This window comes from Hippoglossus stenolepis, chromosome 5 (genome assembly GCF_022539355.2).
Source record: "Hippoglossus stenolepis isolate QCI-W04-F060 chromosome 5, HSTE1.2, whole genome shotgun sequence".
NCBI lineage: Eukaryota > Metazoa > Chordata > Actinopteri > Pleuronectiformes > Pleuronectidae > Hippoglossus > Hippoglossus stenolepis.
Genome location: NC_061487.1, coordinates 3033224 through 3054983, shown reverse-complemented (window position 1 = coordinate 3054983; position 21760 = coordinate 3033224). Strand labels below are relative to the sequence as shown.

General features: G+C 40.0%; 1 protein-coding gene across 9 annotated transcripts in view; it reads left to right on the top strand.

Moving 5' to 3' along the window:
- The first annotated feature begins 513 nt into the window (after positions 1–513).
- kif21a (kinesin family member 21A) overlaps positions 514–21760 on the top strand; it is a 59291-nt gene continuing 38044 nt past the window's right edge. For 5 of the 9 annotated variants that reach the window (XM_035157986.2, XM_035157981.2, XM_035157984.2 and 2 more), the window contains exon 1: positions 515–904. In XM_035157986.2, coding sequence (XP_035013877.1) covers positions 861–904 — 44 coding nt within the window. In that variant the 5' untranslated portion in view covers positions 515–860. Of the gene's footprint in view, positions 905–21760 lie in introns of all 9 variants that reach the window. The other 4 variants (XM_035157980.2, XM_035157979.2, XM_035157987.2 and 1 more) reach the window with 2 other exon arrangements.

The window sequence follows — 21760 nt, the reverse complement described above, 5'->3', positions numbered from 1 at the left end:
ATTATTGATTTTATTCTCTATCATTAAAATAGCTGCTGATACATTTTTTAAGTCGATCAACTGATGCATTAATTGACATTTTTGCAGCAACGGTGGAAATTAGTTCATTTACCGAAGTAAACATTATAAACACTTCTTCCATCACTGGGTTAAATAATAAACTTAACTAGTTTTGAAGACTACACTGAAAGATAGAGACAGTACAATTTGTCACACAGGTTCTTTTAAAGATTTATGAAAATAACTGTGTAGCTCCTATGCCCAGCAACTACTCTACAGTATTCTTTCTTTCTGTTTTTCCTTCTTTCTTTCAGTCTCTTAATTTCTTTGGATCTTCCTTTCCTTCTTTCCTTAGTTTTTTTCCTACTTTCTTTCTTTCTTTTTAATGTGCATGGTTACTCTCACGTTGTGACGTCACCAGGCAGCCGGTGCTTCGCAGTGGGCGTGGCTTGCTGACGCATTGCGGTTTCCTCCCCGGTGCGTAAACGGAGCGGAGAGACACGGCCGCGCGCGCGTGTGTATACGCTGTTGATCCATGTGTGTGCGCGCGTGCACGTCCGCGGGGCAGCTCGCAGCGGTGTGTCTCTGAAGTGAACCCGGCGCTGAAGCATCCGGGCCCGGACTGCGCAGAGATGCACACACGCAGCCTCAGCTCCTCGCTGATGTCATGGTGAACACACCGCGGAGCTCGTTTCTGTGCGCGTTGCAATGGCGGTGTTGAAGTGGAGGTGAGCGGCACCGTTGCTCGGGGGGAGTGCGCACTTTTTTTTTCCCTCTCCGGTTTTTCCAGGGGAAACGACCAAGACAGATAAATCCGCTTTTTGCTCTTTCTTTCCCTGCTGGTTCTTGTACGAGGAACCATGGCGACGGGACAGGATGACAGCTCTGTCCGTGTGGCGCTGAGGTAAGTCCCGGTAACATCTCCTCATTCCTATGTGGGTTAATTAACCGGTACCACCTGTCAGTCAGGGCTGCGGGCCTAGAAGCTCCATCATCTGCTAACACACACACGCACACTAACACACACTAACACGCACAAACACACGCAGTCTATATATCATCAGCCTCACGTCATCTTAGCAAGCTGACCCAGCTCCAGCACCTCTTGATGCTTCTCCCGACCATAAAGGACATTCTCCTCTGTCCTCTCTGCATTGTCCTAAAGTGGAAGCACAGTATGTTTCCTTTGCATGGACACAGTCACTGCACAGGTGTACACACACACACACACACACACACACACACACACGTGCCTCGCCGTCTCCACGCTGGCACGCATCAGCAGGGATGGCAGCCTTTCTAAGGGCCGAGCAGTCAGAGGAAGAGACAGATGCAATCGGCCTGTTTTCTCTCCTCTCCTGCAGGGAGACAGTTAGTCGATGAAAGAGGAGCTTCACTTGACAGCCACGTTTCACGGAGAGGGCAGTGCAGCTCCTCTAACACCCTCAGAGTCTCTCTTCAGCTTGTGGACGTGTAGTCTGCAGCCCCTCGCAGTGATTAAAGCCTGGGAACAGACACAAAATCCGTCTCTCTGTCCTCCAAGTCCATGCATTTAATAAGTGTGTGCTATTGTGCTGAGGTGGGCCGCTCCCACCCAGCTGGTGAGGTGGCACAATGAGGGATGATGGCACAGTGTGAAACCAGTCTCTCTCCCCGTCTCTCATTCAAGGCCATTCGGAGAATATTATAAAAAAAAAGGCTAATTGTCACATACATCTTTCCTATTTCTTCTACATGTGTGTTTTTTCCCAGTTGTCCTTCCTTGCCTTTTCTCATTTGTTCCTAGTCATCGCTGTCACATGCACTTTCTCACAAAAGTGCATCATCATTGGGTGTGAGGAGTGTTTTTGTCCGGAGCTTCCTGATTCTATTTGGAGAAATCTGCATTTTGATCAAATGCAGCTGACATTTGTGGGCTGCTGCTGTTGTTTGGTAGATGGCTTGTTGTGTTGTTCCAAAGGTAATGTCTTTATGCAGACTCTACATGTGAGTGTGCAGAATCTGTCGGGATCTGAGGGACAAGATTTCAGGGTTGGACGCCCTCACGTTTGAAGGCTTTGGTTGCCCACAGGCAAACAGTCCATGTGGAGAGCAAAAGAGGTGGAACACGTTGACCAAAATGCATCGGCGAGAACGTAAGGCAGAGTTTTGGCCTAAAGGTCCAAAACACAGGGGTTATTTTGTGGTCAGACAATAGCTGATGGGCTCCAAGGTTTTCCAACGGTGGCTTAAGATAGTTACAGTAAAGCTTTTATTGCACAAAATAATAACTAATCAGGAAATGGTAGATTTAGGTGACATACCTCAAAAATCAAAGAGCGATTGCTCTTCGCTCTTTATAGCCAGAGATGAGATTTTGTACAATGATTTGAAGCTCTGAAGCTGCACGGTCAGAAAACCCCTTTTAGGACTGAGTAACCAGAGAAATAACAGCACCTGTGCTCATGTGAGACTACACAATACCACTGGCCTGTGATTAACATAACCACACTGAAAGTTCAGGTTATGCTCAGACTCCCCTGGTGTTTTAACCAGTTCTGGGCTGTAATGTGATGTGTGGTTGCTGTTGTTGTTGCACTGGACTGTAATTTAGAACACACACTCTTGCCAGTAGTGCTGGGAAATGTCCTCAAATGATTTATTTGAACAAAGAAAATGAAAATATTCACAGTTCAGAATCTGAAAGCAGAGAATATTGACTTATTTTTCTTTTGATTAAATGTGCAACACGTAACTTCAACCACTAGGTGTCTTTCAATCAAAACATTAACCAAAGACCCAGTTTGATGACGTTGTGAATCGCAACATGTGCACAAATCATGTTCATTTTTGATGGTCAAGTTTTATTCATGTTACGCAGCAAATGGCAGGGAAAGATCGCAATCCATTACGTGTGACCAAAACAAACAGTGGAAGGAAAGAAGTGCCGGCTTGCATACTGGCTAGCAGTGTGTATTTCCGTCGTCATAGGTCATTTCCCCCGGAGGTTATAGCAGAGACAGACAAAGTCACAGGTAAAGTGGATATGATGCAAATAGAAGGCGACCATAATGAAACGTCTTGTCACCTTGAATAGAATTGGGGTTGCTCTAGGTTTCAACACCTTCATGAAGCTTGTAATGTTCAGTTTGTATTGCAGTTGTTTTAGGGAGGTGTTGCTTCAACTGTGCGACCATTGTGGAGGATGTTTGCAGTGCTGTTGATTTGTATTGTGTTGTACAGAAAGGTTTGTCTGACATTCAGTCTACAATTAAAGCAAGGTGGACAAAATAGATAGACAAACACCTGTGACACCTAAAGTAGAGACACACGTCACCTGGGACAGCAGATTCAACAAAAAACAGAAAATCATATAGAGGTTCATAAAGGTTGTTTTTCTTTGCATGGCTGCTTTATTAGACAGCTTTAGTTTTTGCCAGTCGTATCAGATAAACTGGCAACTGAGTGGACATTGCAATACAGTATAACAAGGCCACTAACTGCTGCCACAAAACTGATCATTGAGCTGAAATCTCACCAGTCTGATTCCAGGTCTCTAATTATGTCAAAAGTACACAGGATGTTGGATGTGAAGGTCGAACTGCAAAGCTCACACCATGGCCTCTTACTAAAAACGGACAAAAAGTGTATAATTATGGGTTTAAATGACTTGCACTTTCTAAAAGCGTCTAGCAAATTGCAACAAAAGTGTGGACAACATTCATCCAGTGAGAGGGGGATATTTTGTGTTCAGGAACTAAAATGTTCAGCCTCTGATTTTAGCACACTACATTTCACTTTGTCATATAATGTTCTAAAATAAAAAGCACATTTTATCTCTCTCAGTAAAATGCATGTAGTAATTTAAGGCTTTGGACCTCTACTAATAATATTTTTTGAAGCATTTTGGCTCGGGTGATGCCTGTAAAACCAGTGTTGTAATTAGTTTACACGTTGCTTTTTATCTGTGAAACCCGTTTTGCAGTGGCATGTTATAACTGCTACCAACTGGTAAAACACTTCATCAAGACTGTTGACAAGTCTCACCGTGCACGTGTACAACCAGTTCAGATTGGGCGTGACACTTCATTCTCTCAGCTGCCTCAATTCCACGTAATCCCAAATAGCTCCCAGATATTTGGGCATGCTTATGCTCCTGGCTACACAGGAGTTGCTGTGTGTCAACAAAAAGCCTCACATGTAAATGGAAAAAATCTTTAGCTAATCTTAGAGACCAGCAAATGACCTTAAATAGGGTCGCCTTAAGGACTGAGGTGTCTGGCTGAGGTTGTTGAATTGGTTTAAGACCCTAGCTTATCTTAACAGAGGCCGTCCTGTACTCACAAAGGAGCACAACGGTCAACACATTTGCTTTAATGTGCCTTTGCGTCAACAGCATGCGTTTACCCATTCACCGAGCATGGTCGGTACATTGAGAGAGAGTCACACGGTGAACCTCTTAGGCCACAGTATAGACTGCACTCTAGTCGGCTTATTTGCACAGTGCGGGATGTCACAATGACTGGTTTTAAATGGTAGTTGTACATTGAGGGGAAGGGCTTAGGTGGAGCTAGAGACTTGTTGAACCTGCCTGCTGAGTCAATTACTGCATTTCAACAAACATACGGCTACCCTTTATTCTTAAGGTGGTGACAGATGAGCGTCACGGATCAAAGCATGGCGGAGCAACTTCGACTTTGTTTATATCTGCAGTTGAGCTGCTGTTGCCAAGCTCATTAACACCTGAATAACGTGAGGCAGCCCACTTTATCAAAAGACACATCTCATCATGGAAATTCAGCCTTTCTTCTTCCCTGTGAGGACTTGTTGATTTCACTTCTCAGCTGAGGGGCATAACAATCATGATAATGAGATTAAATGGGTCCCTAAACCTCTTTAAGGCTTAAGTTACAGGCGTACCTTAATGTAATGGCATGGAGGCATGCAGCAACTGGTCTAAATCTCTAAGATTGTCACTCCTGAGCCAACTGTAGAGGCAGGGTTAATGGTGGTAGAAGAAGCTTGTTAAAATGAGCTGCACAATTAGCGCAGATATCTTCTATGACTTAAAGAGCAGAGCAGGCTGTAACTCAGCTGACAGGAGACAACAGGTGACAATAGCTGTGGGGGTTTACAGTGCAAACAGAGGCAAGGGGGCCTCTCAGCTGAGAGGATATGTGAGGTGCAGATTAGAAAACTGCTGAAAACATGGTCATATAGGGAATTGTGACTGTTTTTAAGCAGTCACAAGGAGCAGCTTTTAACTGCACATAGCCATAACATTTAGAGTTTTGAGTTTTTTACATGTTGAGTAGAAAAACCTGAAGATTTGTCACAATATATTTCCAGAAGTTTACACTTTGAATGGAAGGCGAGTTTATTTTTATAGCACATTTCAAAAAGGGAATTCATAGGGCTTTATATAAAATATAAAAGGCATCATGACAAATTGTAAAAGCAACAGACAGAGAATAAAAAGACAAAATGATAACATTATGAATACAAGAGTGAAAGTAAGATGAAGTTTAACAGTAGAATAGTTATTTTTTGCCGAAAACATGGGCACGGCCAGTGGGAGACTGGCAGAGAACCAGTGGGAGCTCAGATACAGGACGTTTGAGATGCACGCTCGTCACCCATGGCAGCACCATGCAAACACAAAGCCCCAACAGAGTCTAAAGCCTTTCCAGACCCTGTGCTTTGTTCACATCCACTGAGCCAAGTCAGTCTGGAGTTCGCTGCTCACCCATGCCCCTGTGAATCTGTGTGTGTGTGTCACTGTGTATATAAAAGTGTGTGTTGGTCTCTAGCTCCTCTCTATTTCTTCCCATTGTTTTACCTTTTAATCAGTATTTATACCCATCTGTGGTGCTACAGATGACACTTTAATACTGCGAACAGTTTTTAAGCCAATCCCTGTGTTAAACACCTGCTGATGGTATGAGGCAGGAATGTGAATTCTGCCAGTCCACATGTAACCCGACACACAATAACGTTTTCATGCGGCCACAGAAACTCAGTCTGAACTGAGCAAACACAAATCCTCCTTTTATATCACTGCATATGACTCAGGTGTCTTCTACTGGATATGACAGAGATGTTATTTAAAGAAATACATGTTTACTGTGTTACTCTGTGTGTCCTAAATGTGCAGGTGAATATGAATTAACCACCCTATGTAGATGTTATTTTGGAAGTGGAATGATATTAGGATGATTGTAAACCATTAGAGGCCATTTAATTGTAGTAAACCTGAAAACAAAACTAATCCAATTATTTTGATAGTTAAAAGCTTAAGTTGATTTAAAAGCAAATAGGATGAGCATTAGCTATTTTGAGTTTTTCAAATACGAGGACAGTGTGTTTTTCTTGTCTTGTACACAGGCTGGCTATGGGTCCCTAGAGGTATTTGATCCCCTGTTAATTGCATCATATCCGTTTTACCCATGTTTTTGCCCTTTTCTGCTACAACTTCAAATAGCATGTGACAGAGGAGAAACACACTGTAGCTAGTTAGGTGTCTGTTTATTCCTTCCATTATTTGTATTGTTCACTTGTATTGGATCTAGATTATTTATTGCAGTTTTTTTTACATAACGTGAATTAAATTTAATTATATGACCTAATCTGTGATCAATATTTGCACCTGAGTAGATTTTTCATCACCACAGGTGAAGACATCATCTCCAATGTTCCCACGCGTCATGACCTCATCAAACTAGGTCTTTTGTTACTGTTTTTGATTTAGACTCCAAGTGGCCGAAGTTACATATTGTATATTAAGAAAGTCTTAAAATGATTTATTTATTTATTATTTTTTACCAATAAATCGTATTTTAAAGTATTGTCTTAAATTCAGATTGGATGGGTCTTAGTTTTTTCTAGGCAAATCACTGCCAAATAATATTTCGAAAATGTCTTTGCTATGCCAAACCAAAGAAGAAAGATTTATTAGTAATTAGTTCTGGTGTTAGCCAGCCTGCTAGCTATGGGGGAAATGCAAGTTTGATGATAAGTGGCTTGAGAATGACGAGAACGTGTAGTGGTTAAAGCTGGTGTCTGGAATCGCTTATGAAGCCAACTGTGCTGTGATGAAGATCAAGGCGGTGAAATCTAATGGAAATAAATGTGTTTACTTTGAGCATATTTTCATAGAAAAGTATATTTTTACTAGTAAATTCAATTAAAGTTATTTTATTTAAATGTTAGAAATGTCATGTGCATACAAGCATTAGTATGTATCGTCCACACTAATTGCAACAAAATACAGCATACCACATACATCATACAATATCCAGAAAACAATCGGCAGTGGTAAGTGCAGCTTATAACTAACTAAGTAATAAATATACTAAGAGTATTAAACTTATCTATAGATATAGACACCCTGTGTTCAATTGTGAATTAGGTTTTTTTCTGTAAGACAAAACAAGCTAGCAAGCAATTTGAAGCTCTGGGTTTTAGGAAGTTTGGACTTTTTAGATTTTGTGATATTTTATAGGTGATTAAATGATTAATCAATTGATTAAAGAAAATATCAGATATAATTATTTTATTTTTTTAACCCAATCCATCCATTGTCTTCCACTTATGTGGACTCTGGTTGTGCAGGTAGCTGGCTAAGTAGGGTATCCCAGACGTTATTCTCCCGAGTCACCCTTTCCAGCTCTCCCTGGGGGAACCTAGGGGTTTCTCAGGCCAGATGGGATATGTATAATAATTGTAATAATACAATACAATTATGGCAATGGCTCCTTTCTAAACATTATAAGTCCTCGGTAATGACTGTAATATAGTTCTCTCTTCTGTAAGGTGATGCCTCTGGTATTCAGCTGAGGAGATACCAACTCACATCAATTTGTCACTTTACTTTATTTGCATTACATCACTGAAAAGCTCCAAGAACAACATTATTAACTGCATTGTCGATACAATATGAATAAAATGATGAATAACATAACTTCTGTCTGCAGTAGCAATGGAAGATGATCAGGTGCAGTAAACTGCATTTAAAAAGCACACACAGCAGGAACCACTGTTCATGGTTGTTTTACAGTATGTGGAGTGACGACCTTTTAAAAAACATTGTTCAAGCATAACATCAGGGTTATTCTTTGTTGCATTGTGTGGAGCGATGCTTGTTGGCTGTGACCTGCGTTGTTTCCTTCCAGCTCTGTGTACTCCTGCCATGATCTCCATTCCTTTGTGAGAGAAATAGCCTGAGGGGAGCTCACACCAAGCGGTATTACTTCTCTGCTCATGCTGCTTGTCTTCTTAAGCACTAGCCAAAGTGTTAAAGTGCTAGCCAAGTAACACAGACGGAAGCTATGAATAATACCCACTTTGCCTGAGGATATGGCTGAAAGAGGAGCGGTAGCTCAACACAGGCCAGCTTTTAATAGACTGCTTATTACAGTGTAACATAGCTGACCTTACTTCATTTGATGGTGAAGTCAATATATGTTTATAGTGTCGCAGTTAAAGTTCCTCATTGTAAAAGACTTGTGTGCTTTCTGTACCTTTGATCAAGGCATTCGGGTGATATACTGTCCTCAGTGAAACAGTTAACTAAGTTTACAGTCCAGTCTATAGATTGTTAAGAAATATTGTCAAACATCCTTTACAAGTATCCAGAGCTTGAGGCGATTGGTCTTTGTATGCTTGTTTTGTCCAAATGCCAATCCAGAACCCCAAAATATTCAATTTGGAATGATACAAAACAGATAACAGCAGCAAATTTTCAGGGAGTAAATGTTTACAAATATTTTGCTTAATGAATTGCTTTAATTGTTTATCCGCTTTGTTAATGAATCCTCTATTATTATTATTATTATTATTATATCTAAGCTAACTAGCTTATGAGCAGCTATAACTGAAACAATCAATTAATTGATGCAATTTTTATAATTACTCAGCTGTTTAAGTAAATTATCAAAGATCCTAAACATTATCTGGTTCCAGCTTGTTGAATGTGAAGACTCTGTGTTTTCTTATTTTTTATTTTGTGAATTAAATATATTTGGGATTTAGACATACTCAAACAAATCAAGCAGTTTTAAGTCATTATTTGCGTAATCATATTAATAATCAATAGGTTATTTCATAAAAATAAAAAACAACTGTTAGTTGCAACAGTAGAGTAACTCAAGGAGAGTAAATCTAGGCAATGTAGCCGGGGTATAAACTTCTTTCCACAGCTAGACTTAAATTTCCCGACATCGTAAGTGTTAGACTTAGGTGACCGGCCGCCCTGTAGTGCCATAGTTAAAGTGGAACTTCTATGCGTCTCCACTGTTTTGCCTTTGGGACCTCTTTCTAGACAGAAGGCTCCTCCATTCCAAGACGATTCTAAGCATAGCCTACACTTAAACTCAACTTCCCCCAGAATAGATTCATGTCGGCATTGCTGGAAGACCTCAGTTATCTATATCGCAACCTCTAAGGAGTCAGCACATTTCTGCCAGTCGCATCTGTACCAGTACCGAGAGCCCTCGACTGTGGAGCCGCATGCACCACATGTGGACATGTTTATGACAAGGACTAGATTTCCTACCACCACCACCACCCTCTTGAAATTATGCAGCACTTATGAAACAAGCTTTTCATGCAAAATAGATTGGATGTACTCAGTAATTATACAGCAACTTACATGCACACCACACCCATTGTAATGATGTTGTTCACTCTGCTGCTGTTATTTGCACTCTACTCAGTCTTTTGACATTTTCCTCCACCTTGCTTAAGTTTCCACCTAAGACTCCAGCATAGCTCTGCTTGATGTCGGCCCCTTCCTCCCTGCACAGACGCGTCCAGTTAAGGACTAGAGGCTATAACGGATTAGGTCTAAATGTGGAACTGGTGCCACAAATACGATTTGGATGTAACTTAACTTCTATCATCAAACTTAACTTCTATCATCAAACTGCCAGTGGAAAGTCACGAATAGGCCTCAGATAGTCACAAATAGCTCTGTTTGTATTGTGAGCTGCCACCTTGTTATTTATGTCAAGAAACTGTCACTGCAGTTAATGGGAATGGATGTATTTTCTCTGTTCAAGTGAGCTGCTATAACTTGTGAAACCGTATCTGTCCATAAACATGATATGTGAGGTTATATCTGTAACATATCAGACATCAGTGGCTGGATTTGTATGATACATTTCATTAAAACTGGTATGTTTAAAACTAAGGGGGCTTTCACACCTACCTTGTTTGGTCCGAACCATCTGACTTGTCAGTTTAGTCCGTACCAAAATAACAGGTGTGAAACAGAACAAAATTCAGTCAGACTCCAAGAAGCCGTCTCCGTCTGGATCAAACTGAACTGTGGACCTATTCGTTTGCAATTTCATATTTTTGTGTGGATACTTTGGACTTGAGGATAAATTAAAAAGTTGAGAAAGAATTAAACAATAGAAGAGATGGAAGCCGAAGCAGCTCGCAGGGTTGCTTGTAGTAGCCTCCAACAATATAATGTTTCACTGAAGAGGATGTTCATTTTGCTGGTTGTAATACCATTATGATATAACAGTGGCAACCAAATTAACAAAGTGACCTGGTCCATTCATTTTCTCCATTCAAATTAATAGACTACTTTTTTCGATGGTATATAGCCAGAGGCAGCAGATGTAGGTGATGTGAATTGGCGTACGTATGTCATACAAAAGTCTTCAGTCCGTTTCCTAAATTACAATGTGAAACCAAAACTAATGGGATTAAATGTCAACAATGTAACAAAGACATCTTGGTTCAGACTATGGTCCAGACTTTAAGGTGTTAAAATGGACTTAATTTCAGACAGGGCTGCAATCAATGATCATACCATACAATCTTTTCTTTAGTCTATAAAATGTTAGAGGAGTGTACGCTACATTCAATTAGCATTTTTCCTGGTATGCTAATATTTTCTCAATTTACAATTTTATTCTAAATTATTCTAATAATGTCAGCACAAAGTTTAGAGTGCACTACTGCCTCACTTCGGATGGAATTTAGAGAAATCAAATCTGGATTAGTAAATGTAAATCATAAACTTTCAAACTTAAAAAAAATATATATTATTATTCTGCACTTTTAAATGATTAATCTAAAATCTCGGTTTGCCAAACATTTTCAAGTTATAGCTGCTCAAATATAAGGGGTTTGCTGCTATTATTTCTTTAAAGTGATAATTCAGTATGCAGTTATTGGTTTCTGCAATAAATCTGCAATAAAATGTATTTGTTGAAATATTTATATAGAGGTGTTGATTCAACCGTGTGGCCATGTTGGAGGCTGCAGTTTTTGGCGCTGGGGAGTGTCCGAATGAGCTCATGTGGAAAACAGCAAGAGACCCTCTGGAGTGAAAACTTTGAGATCATGATGTGTGCAGGCAGCCACTTCCTTCACACACCTCAAATTGTACAACGAGCTTGTCAGAGTGTGTCTTGCGCCTAAAATGCAGGCGTGGATAAAACGCCTCTTAAGGAAGCATATGCAAATGACCCCTCACCACCTGCCGGAGTCATGAAGCAGCTGTCTGAATCTGCATATATATGAGATGTGAGTCATTCGAATCTAGCGTTGATCGGCCACCAAAATGGAATTGCATATCTGACATGAGATACAAACGGTTAACTGCAGAGCTGAACTGACTTCCACTCGACCTCGACTGGTGTGTTTGCCTAACCTATTATCTGCTATCTGGCTGCCTTGAAAGCTGCAGATGGCGGCGAGCTGATGTGTCCCTCACTTTCCCCCACACCCACACACACACACACACACTCCATATTTTCAGGGGTAGCTTTTGTGTAGTTGGCTGACACAGCGATGGGACTCCTGTGTCAACAATTCATGGTTGAATGACACTGCAGTCCTGGCATGACTCGGTCATACGAGCCCTGTGGAGCAAGTGGAATTATTGAGGAAACTTCTTCCATGTCACCAAATTTTGATCTGTAAATTGCATTGTATATTGAACATTTCTGGAAGATTGTTTCTGAACATAATGTGACATTATTATTTTCAAAACTCAATTTGAGGTAGCAGTTCTTTTTTTTTAGGGACAGTGAGCGACTCATTTATTTAACTGCAGAGCTTTAAAATTACGAAGCAATGTGCAATCACAGTAAAAGACAAGTGTTTTTTGGTTTCCATGCAGCTGAGGACCTTTGTGGCATGTTGTTGTACATCTCTCCCCCTACTCATTCACTGGGCCCTCACTATTGTGGGCTAACTATTAAAGCCCAAAAAGTGAATATTGAAAACAATACAAACAATTAAATATATTAATATAAGGAAAAGCCTGTGTAGTCTGTAGCTTTTGTCTGAGAGAAATCCCAGTTTTGAATATTAGTATTGAATAATACATTTGATCCATGTTTTGAAATTACGTAGATGCTCATTGTAAGCCTGTGGTGTATAAGATCATCTCATAAAGTAAGAATATTGTGAAAGAGTTCCGTTCTTTAAGAAAATTAAAATGTTATATATCCCAGACTCAATAATTACATGCATTTTAATTTCAATAGTTACTGCCTCCAAAACACCGGATGATTTGGGGTGCCGTGCTATATGCTGGTGCTGGTTCGCTGTGAGTTATATGTCCAAAGTCTATAAAGCTGTCTACCAGGAGATTTTAGAGCACTGCATGCTTCCGTCTGCTGACAAGCTTTATGTAGATGCCGATTTCCTTTTCCAGCAGGACTTAGCAGCAGCCAACAGTGCCAAAGCTACTACTAACTGGTTTGCTGACCATGATATTACCGTGCTTGACTGGCCAGCACACTCGACTGAACTGAGCCCCATAGAATTTCTGATGACAGCCTTTAGCTCGTCTCTATTGTCAAGACAATACAGACGAGCTAAAGGCTGTCATCAATACTACCTGGGCTTCAGTAACTTCTCAGCAGTGCCACAGACTAATCCCCACCACATTGATGCAGTCATTTTAAGTAGCACTGACCAAGTATTGAGTGCATAAATGAAAATACAGACGGTAGACTGTAAATTCTTTATTTAGGTTTACTTTAGGAAATCTTTGAATATTTTGAGATGTGTTTTTTTTCATGAGCAGCAATCAAAATCAAAATAAATTATAATTAAAATATTTCACTTTACATTGAATGAATTTTGAAAAAAACTACTTTTCCACAATATTCAAATTTTGTATGAATAGGCAAAGAGACTCCGGATGAACATGTTATCTTATTGCCTTCTGAGAATGTTTTCCACAAATCTGCTCTAACAAGAAAGCAGCTGCTGGCTATACATCTTTAACTAATGCTTTTTATAATGTGTTTAGCAAAGATAATTTATTGTTAAACTAATGTTTGAATGACTTTGAAACCCCTTAAGAGAAACAGAGAAGCCAGTGGCAGCTCTAGATGGCTTTGTTTAAATGTGTCTTCTTTGCCAGCTGGTATTTGTATCCTGGTTGTATTTACATGTGCAGTTAAACATTCATGCAGGATCTAAAAAGCCAGAAGATTTGGGTCTTGTCGCAATAAACTCCTTGCTCATATTTAATTCTTCTACAGCATCAGCATCATATTCAAATAGCGATGAATCAGCCATAATAAGGTTGAGTGAGATGCTGACTGGTTTAACTGCTAATGACTGTAGCTTTTAGGCCATGCTGCTGTTGTATGAGCTGCTTGGCTTCATTATGTCTCCAGACCTGCTGTATATTACTCATATCAGATAACTGTATACTGTGTTAGTTTATTTGTTGTGCTATGGTCCAAATTGTGTGTGTGTGTGTGTGTGTGTGTGTGTGTGTGTGTGTGTGTGTGTGTGTGTGTGTGTGTGTGTGTGTGTGTGTGTGTGTGTGTGTGTGTGTGTGTGTGTGTGTGTGTGTGTGTGTGTGTGTGTGTGTGTGTGTGTGTGTCACTCCAGAAAAGGATGTCACATTGATAGTACACTGATGTGTCCACAAATATAGTGTGTAGCCAGACTACAAAAAGGGGGTGGCTTTAAAAACATCACTGTACCATCAGTTTTCACTAATGTGATGATTAAAAGTGAAAGTCTGATCTATCTTTTCTTTGGCTGCACCAGGCGTTTTTAAAATTTGTTTATGTTTCAGTCCGATTTGATGTCAGGTGTGAACAGAGCGATTTCAAATGTAACAGCATTGAGGTGACCTGTCCTCTTTCAAAACTACTCTATAGGTATAATCAAACACTAAATTTAGGAAACAATGACTTTTCATCCTTAATATTGTTCTTATTGCAACTTTAGCTTGGGCATCTGAGTTGGGAGACAGAACCTGAATAAGAAGCTATAGGGAAGGCAAATTCAGCAGAGCGAATGGTGCTATTTTTTTAATTAAATTTTTTTGCAAATAAGCATTATTAAAATACAAAACTGGCATAGCACTCAGTAAAGGGCGTACCTTCACCAAGACCCAGCAGTTCCCTGAAATTCTGCATGAAATCCATAAGGTTAATTTAGATCAAGTTTTTGTACCATTGAAGATACATAGAAACTGTTGATTTTCAGCTACATGTTGGTGGTAGTTACAGGTTTGTTACCATACAGCAGCAGAAAAATTCCTATCCCCCACGAAACCACATCAAGATTAACCAGATCCAGATTTTTATTTGGATCTAAACCTATTTGCACCCTTAATATGCCTGATTTTCATCAATGATTTCATTGGGAAATAGACAAAAATGTAAGGTCTTTGGTGGAGGTAACAAGGTCTCAGCGACCTTTCCAGTCAAATATGTGGTAAATTTGGATAATCTGCCTCTGACTGTGGTCTATGTTCTGTAATACTGGGTGAAAGAGGCCCAAAAAAAGACAATGAATACTTAGCGAAAAATAATTAAAAAATTTTAAAAAATGGACCTAAACCACAAAAATCTTCGACACATGTAATTTGGCTACCCGAAGATGAAATGCTGTATGTATGTCTGCATACAACATCTGCCAATGAGCAATAGAAAGGACTAATGTTCCCTCAGACACTGGCCCTGGCCTGCCTGGTGGTGTTCCTGTTCCATGTTGACAGCTACAGATGATCCCTTGGTGACACCTCCTGTTGCCTGACCTCCCCCATCCCACCCCTGATAATGATGGGCTGGTCTGCTGCCTGACCCCTGACCTGCAGGAAACCGTAAAGCCGTTATCAGTGTTCCACAGGGATTCACTGCAGCCTTGTTTGTTTTTCAAAGCACATTTTCCAAGATCAGTCGGATGTCCATGCGTATCCACAGCTTTATTATTACAGCATGATGAACCAATGAGCTCAGGTCAGACAACAGGGTTGTCTCTGCCTCTGTGAACTTCATGTGCAGATTATGAAACAGGCTGTGTGCCCTGCCAGACGTCTGGGTGTGTCTCTTGTTGTTGCAAGCTCTGGCCTTGTGTTAGATTATGTGATGAATTTGTTCTCCAACACACCCAGAAATAAGACTACTTTGATAAATGGGTTCAATGAAGAGCTTTTTTTAAGGCTTTTGCCCACAAGAGGGTAATCGGGCTAATTTTAGACCAGATTTGCCCCTTCGGACAATCGCAGGGGCGTTCCCGACTGGAGGTCACTCGGTGCTGATTATCTGCTTTACAAGTACAATACTGCGACCTAAAACAAGGATACAATTCCAACTCACCTCCAACTCGAGCTGCAAAGTGTATAAGCCTTATCAGCCATGACTACATCCATAGTTCTTTTTTGCTTTTTTGTTTTACTGCAAACAGAACACACGTCTGCCCTCCTCCATGTTTGTCTTCTTCTGAATTCACATTAAATTACGCAAGTGTTCCACACTCCAGTTCAGAAGGTGGCAGTAATGCACCTAAAAGTTATTTGCCAAGAGTGGAAAATCCTCTAGTGTGCTGCAGCCCTTAGTAATCAGCTGGTGGACAACGAAGTTAACTCACCCTGTAGGGTTTGGATAACTGATACATTGCAAAATCGTAAAACTTTTGAAATTGGTAGATTTTGCTTATATAATAGATATGTACACTTCACATCAAGAAGAAGACTGTTTGTGGCAATGTACTGTTAGATTTACTGGGTCTTTGCTTCACTGTATGGAAACACCTTGATTTAACATCTCCGGCAAGGAGGTTGTTTTCACATCTGTCTGTTTTTGTTGGTTTGTTTAATAGTTACTAAGATTACACAAAAACAACGGAGCAGATTTCCATTAAAGTGTGTGGAAGGATGTGGTATGGGTCATGGAAGAACACATTATGTTTTGGTGCCGATTACATTTTGTCTGATTTCTCAGGGAATAATTAATGGATCTTGCAGAAAAGTTAGGCACATTTAGGGAACTAATATCTATATGTGTGAAATTTGGTGCATCTCGATTGAATTTAAGGAAACTAGAGGTATGTGCTCTAATGATTGCCATTCTAGTTATAAGGTATTTAATTCACTGTCTCAGCTGAAAAATGAAATTTATGAGAACTTAGCATTCAGGTTCTTCTCAACTCTGACCATTAAATGACACAGCATTTAAACATTTCCTTTCCATTATTTTAATATTAAAGATAAGAGTAAGCCCTTTAAGTGCATATGCTTAATAAAATGGTATGATATCATTAATATGCTGTCATATTTATCTTCTGATTATTATTGAGAAATGTAAGTGCGTTTAGAGTTTTAATAAAGGCATTAGTGTCAGGCCCACTTTCTCAGTAATTTCACATTTAGGTGCAGGGGTCTTCTGGTCTCAATCCTTCACTGCAGTCTTTAAGCTTTGCAGGAAGGATTTAAGGAGCAAGGGTTCACGCCGTCTCACTGCATAGGGATACGCTTTTACCTGTTTGAGGATTAGGCTCTAAACTGATGTCAAAACAGCCTTTGTTTCCATTGATTTAATGGGGAAACATACTGTATGTACTTCTACATTTGTGTTATGGGTTACACAGATCCCTGATTCTTGACATCTCTGATATTTGGATGTTTGAAAGTTTTAGAGGCAGATTTATTTCCCTTCTCTATCTGAATGAGGGATGAGCATGTGGCCAAAAAATTGATCAATATAAAAATAGATAGTTGATAGGTTATCCCCAGTAAAGGTTATGGTTTTAAACATTTCTCTAAAACAATTTTTTTTTTTTCAAATTAAATTGGTCATTGTCATTTTACCAGACATACAACAGTTGTGCAGGCAGAATGAAATGGTGTTTCCCTGGCATCACTAAATAAGATAAGAGAGTAAAGGAGCTCACACAAAGAAAAACACATTGTCCCAGAGTCCCATCTATTGTTAATATAAATAAGCATTTAATGATATACAATGTACTTTTGTTGTCTTGCTATTGATGACAATTGTATTGCGATAATCATTATTATTTTTTAACATTCAGCCCAATGTTTAACAGATTTTAAAACCCAATAACACAAATGTCCAAAACTGATTTTTCATTGCACATGTATATTTTTCAACCAGTACCTAAAGGAAGGGTTGGTAAGTCTTTTCTGAAACACTTTTTATCTTATTTGTTGTAATCCTGTTCAAGTCACGATAGCATTCAATAAAAAAAAAGAAAGGAAAAAAGCTGGTGGCTGTGGCTCTTGCAGAACTTTAATAAACAATTCAACGAATCATTTCATTCGGTCTGAATGAAATGATTTGCTCGTGTACCGGTCTGTCACTAACCGACCTGCCTGCCTGCGCCGGCCCTCTCACTGCACATGACTGTTGTCTTCACTAGCTGGAAAGACATACACTGCTGAAACAGAGACGATAGCCGGAAGTTAGCAAGTCGGCTTTTAGTAGTTGTCACAGGGCCAAATGCACAAAATCAGGTTCTTAAATTGACCATTAATTGGCTGCAAAGTTTTACATTTGCAGGCCGTGCATTTAACGCTGATGAGAAAATTGTCACGCATAGTGTCCTACCATAAAAACATCTTTAAAACTGTAGTATACATTTCTACGCTGAATGTTAAGTATGCATGTGGGCAGAGAATGACACAGCGCCACAAAATTCCCAGTCTTGCAAATGAGTAGTCAGCTATGGAACTGCCATGAGCCCTGTAATGCCTGATAGTAATGTCTCTCCATGTCAGTTGTAGTGTGAGTATCATTCAACAGCAGAGTTTCTTAACACATTCAAATGACTGCAAATTTAATAAAGACGCAGTCAGACACAGTGATGTATCATATATTTTCTTTAGGCTATACACTAGTTTTAGAGAAAACACCACCGTTACACAGGAGAAAAAGATCTGCCTGTTGCAGGCAGTGCACAGATGCTACTAGCTAGCTTCTATGGATACTAACGTTACCATGGCACTTCTAGTATGTAGCCTGTGTTCATCACTGCCTGCGGTGGCAAATCAGAACTTTCTTCTGTGGTTGTGACGTGTAGGTAAAGGATAAGTGAGCACTTATCGACGTAATAGTTTTGTATGAGAAAATTTGTTTTATGTTCAAGTTAATGAAGCTTTATGCAGCTTTGTGCACGTTCATGTCTTTTGGGGGTGTGGCTTTGACCAGAGAGCCGGTGGGAGGGGGTGAAATGTACTCCTCCTGGATTACCAACTCTAGCTTTAAATAAAAATTGACTTCTTTGTCAACTTTGTAAATGGGCTGAACAGAAACTGCTGACATGTTGAGTTAAATGTACTCGCAAACCTTGGTCTAACTGATGCTGAATAAGCACAGGATACAGGCAGCAGAAGGCCATAGCGCTTGGACCAAGGCTAACTCTGTTTATGACCTCAGTTAATGAATTTGTCACATCCTCTAAATGAACGTATGACTGCTGTTGGCTCTTTATGGAACAGAGAGGATAAATAAGGTCTGTTGTGGTTGACTTGAGATCAGTAACAATGATCCCTGTGGGTTAAGAATAATTATATGATAAAAGACTGAGGAAACGTCGACTTACTCAGAAGTTGGGTCTGCACTCTGCAGTGAATTAACCTCATCCTGGAGTATATTACGGGCAGCAGTACACTGAGCAAGTTCATCTCTCCCACATGCCCCTCCCCCTGGCACCCTTTATTCTGCCAGACCGGCATTATATCCTGCTGGGATCGGATTATGACGTTAACTCTTCGATTCCATTACCGCTTCTATTGCCAGTCGCCATGGCAACCCCATCCTTTATGTCACACAGAGTGCCGAGTGTTTCAGGCCAGCATGAACAAAAAGACACGATGATACAGTTTTTCGGGGAAACATTGAATGAAAGCTTTGATAAGTGCTGGATTTCTTTTTGACTACGACACAGATTGCTTGTGCCCATGGTTTTTCCTGCAGCTCGTCTGTGGCCTTGTGTAAACGCTGCTCTGAGCTCTTTGTCTGGGGCTGTAGGTGGTCCTGTCTGGCTCAATGGGCATAGCATGAAACCACTTGGACCTGGGTTTTTGATACTAAAAATGTACCCACACACACCATTTTAGCTGAGTTGCTCTAATCCCTGTCCTGCCGAGATTCTTAGTTGCATTTTACGTGTAATATGCAGCCACTGTTAGCGTGAAGCGTCTTGACATGATTGGAGTGGAAGTATGGTAGAGTACGTGAGCATTGTGGATGTTCAGAGAAGACTTTCGCTCATGTATTTCCCTGTCCATTGTTACTCTTTTTTTCTGACAAATGCTTAAATTAATGATTGAATAAACAATTGCTAATAATTAATAAAAAAACAAAACGTATCTAAAATATTGTTAATAGTGTTTATAGTAGTGATAGAGTGATATTGACACCATCTTCTTACATGGAGAAGGCAGCGTTTTAATTGATATTACAGCCACCAGGGTGTGATGAAGATGACCTGGCTTGACTTTAGTGGAGCTGCCATGTCATCCAGTCTTATATACAGGCCATGGTGTCTGTGTAAGAGAACCGATGTCAAGGATGATGTTGTTTCCTGGAGTTGTTCTGTCTTTTGAGTCATGTAGTCTCCCTTGTGATTTTTTGAAAGAAATTTTGCTAATGGACCTAAGTCAAGTTGGTTTTTCAAATATTTTAAATAGCGCCATGATGCTTTTTTTTGTTTTTTTGTTAATGTTAATGTTCAGCAAAGTGAAAAAGCCCAAGGTCTGCGGTAAAGGCGGATCCTGTAGTCTGGCCGTTACTTCTGCATCGCTGTGAGTGACATCACAATATCTTGTATTTGAATAATGCACGCCGAGTGGCTATAGTCCGGCACACCCTCTTAACAAGGTCAGGTAAAGGGAAAATGAAGGTAATTTCCTACATGCGAGTGGTCCAGCTGGCCACTCAGAGCAGACTGGGCTTTATCGGGAGGGGGTATTTAAAGAGAAAGGAGCTAAAACCAAGTGTTTCAGACAGAGGCTGAAAAGAGAAGCTGCAGCAGTGGACAGTATGAGGGAAATTATGTTTTCAGAATTTTGGAGCATGTAAAGCTTAAATGTTAAAACGAAGAACCTTAATATCATGAGCAGAATAAGTCTCCTTCAAATGGTCTCGTGGTTTGAAGTTTCAGAAATGATTTTCAGGAAGATTTAAAATATAGTTAAAAGCTGCAAAGGCATTTAAGTGCAGGCTCCTAATTTGCAAAAAAATATTGTGCTAGATCTGAACATGTGTTAAACAGAAAAGGTAAACCCCACCGTTCTGACGTGTTGTGACTGATCTTCAGATGTCCGTTTTTATAGCGAGTAGGTAAGAACAAGATGTGTGTTTTAAAGTGATCCCCTGTGCTCTTACACTTTCGAGTTCTGCCTCCCTTTCAGACAGGGGGAGGCATGTAGATGCTGGCCTGCAGAGTCTGGCAACGAGCCAAGTGTGTGACAGAGACACAAAGCCACACACACACTTTCCCCCTTATTACTTTCTCTCTTCTGCACACCCTCTTTCTCTTTGTCCTTCACTCTGGCTTATCAGTGATTGTCTCCTCTATAAAGGACAGTGAGTTGTTACACTTAAAGTTGAGCGGACAGCCCAGTGGCAGCACATGACGTCATCTCAAGCAGCCACACTGCTGCTCTCAGCATATCTCCACACAAAGATCTGTCCTGTTTACTCTCCAGTCTACAGAAACCACAGGGAGTGGAGCCTTGCTTTTGTGTGTGTGGCTTTGATTTTTGGCTGCGTGTGCATGAACAAAGGTTGTTCTCAGTCTTTTTCTTTTCACCTCATTTCTATCTTGGCACAAGCCTCTGCTCTACAGCTTAGTCCCTGCAAACACAAATGAAGCAGAGCACAAACATGTATGGTTTCATTCATTTACTTAGAATTTATATATAAGGGTAGAAACATTAAACTGAAAAATGCAAAATTTACTTGCATATTTAATATTCACCTGAAGCACATTTTTATGTTGCATCATTTACACCATCATTTACGTTTCTTTGTTTCACATTAAAATAAACTAAGCACCTTGGGTCCTTGAGAGAAAACATTTAAAGACATCATATTGAGCTGCAGGAAATTCCAACACGTTTCACTATTTTCTGTTGTGTTCCAGACTAAAAAGAATACAGGAGAAGATGATCAGCAGATTAATTGATGATGAAAATGATCATCGCTTGCAGCCCCAGTGGCCATGTTTCACTGGTTTGAGAAAGTAATAGGCAGATAATCAGAAGTTGCAGCCTTATTGCACACTGTGGCACAACCTAGAAAAAATGTAATTATATTTGTTCCTTGCTGAAATTCCATGCGCATCCACTGTTTGACATTCTGATGATAATCAAGTTCACCAACTATGACAAGGATACAAGTTTCCTGATTATTAATCATTTCTTCAAATACTTATGTTTTCAATGTAACATCCACTTACTTCATCTCCTACATCACCTCTACATAACAGCTGAATGGGATGTGTAGCCTCGGGTGAAAGTAAAAGCATTTCACAGATTGGA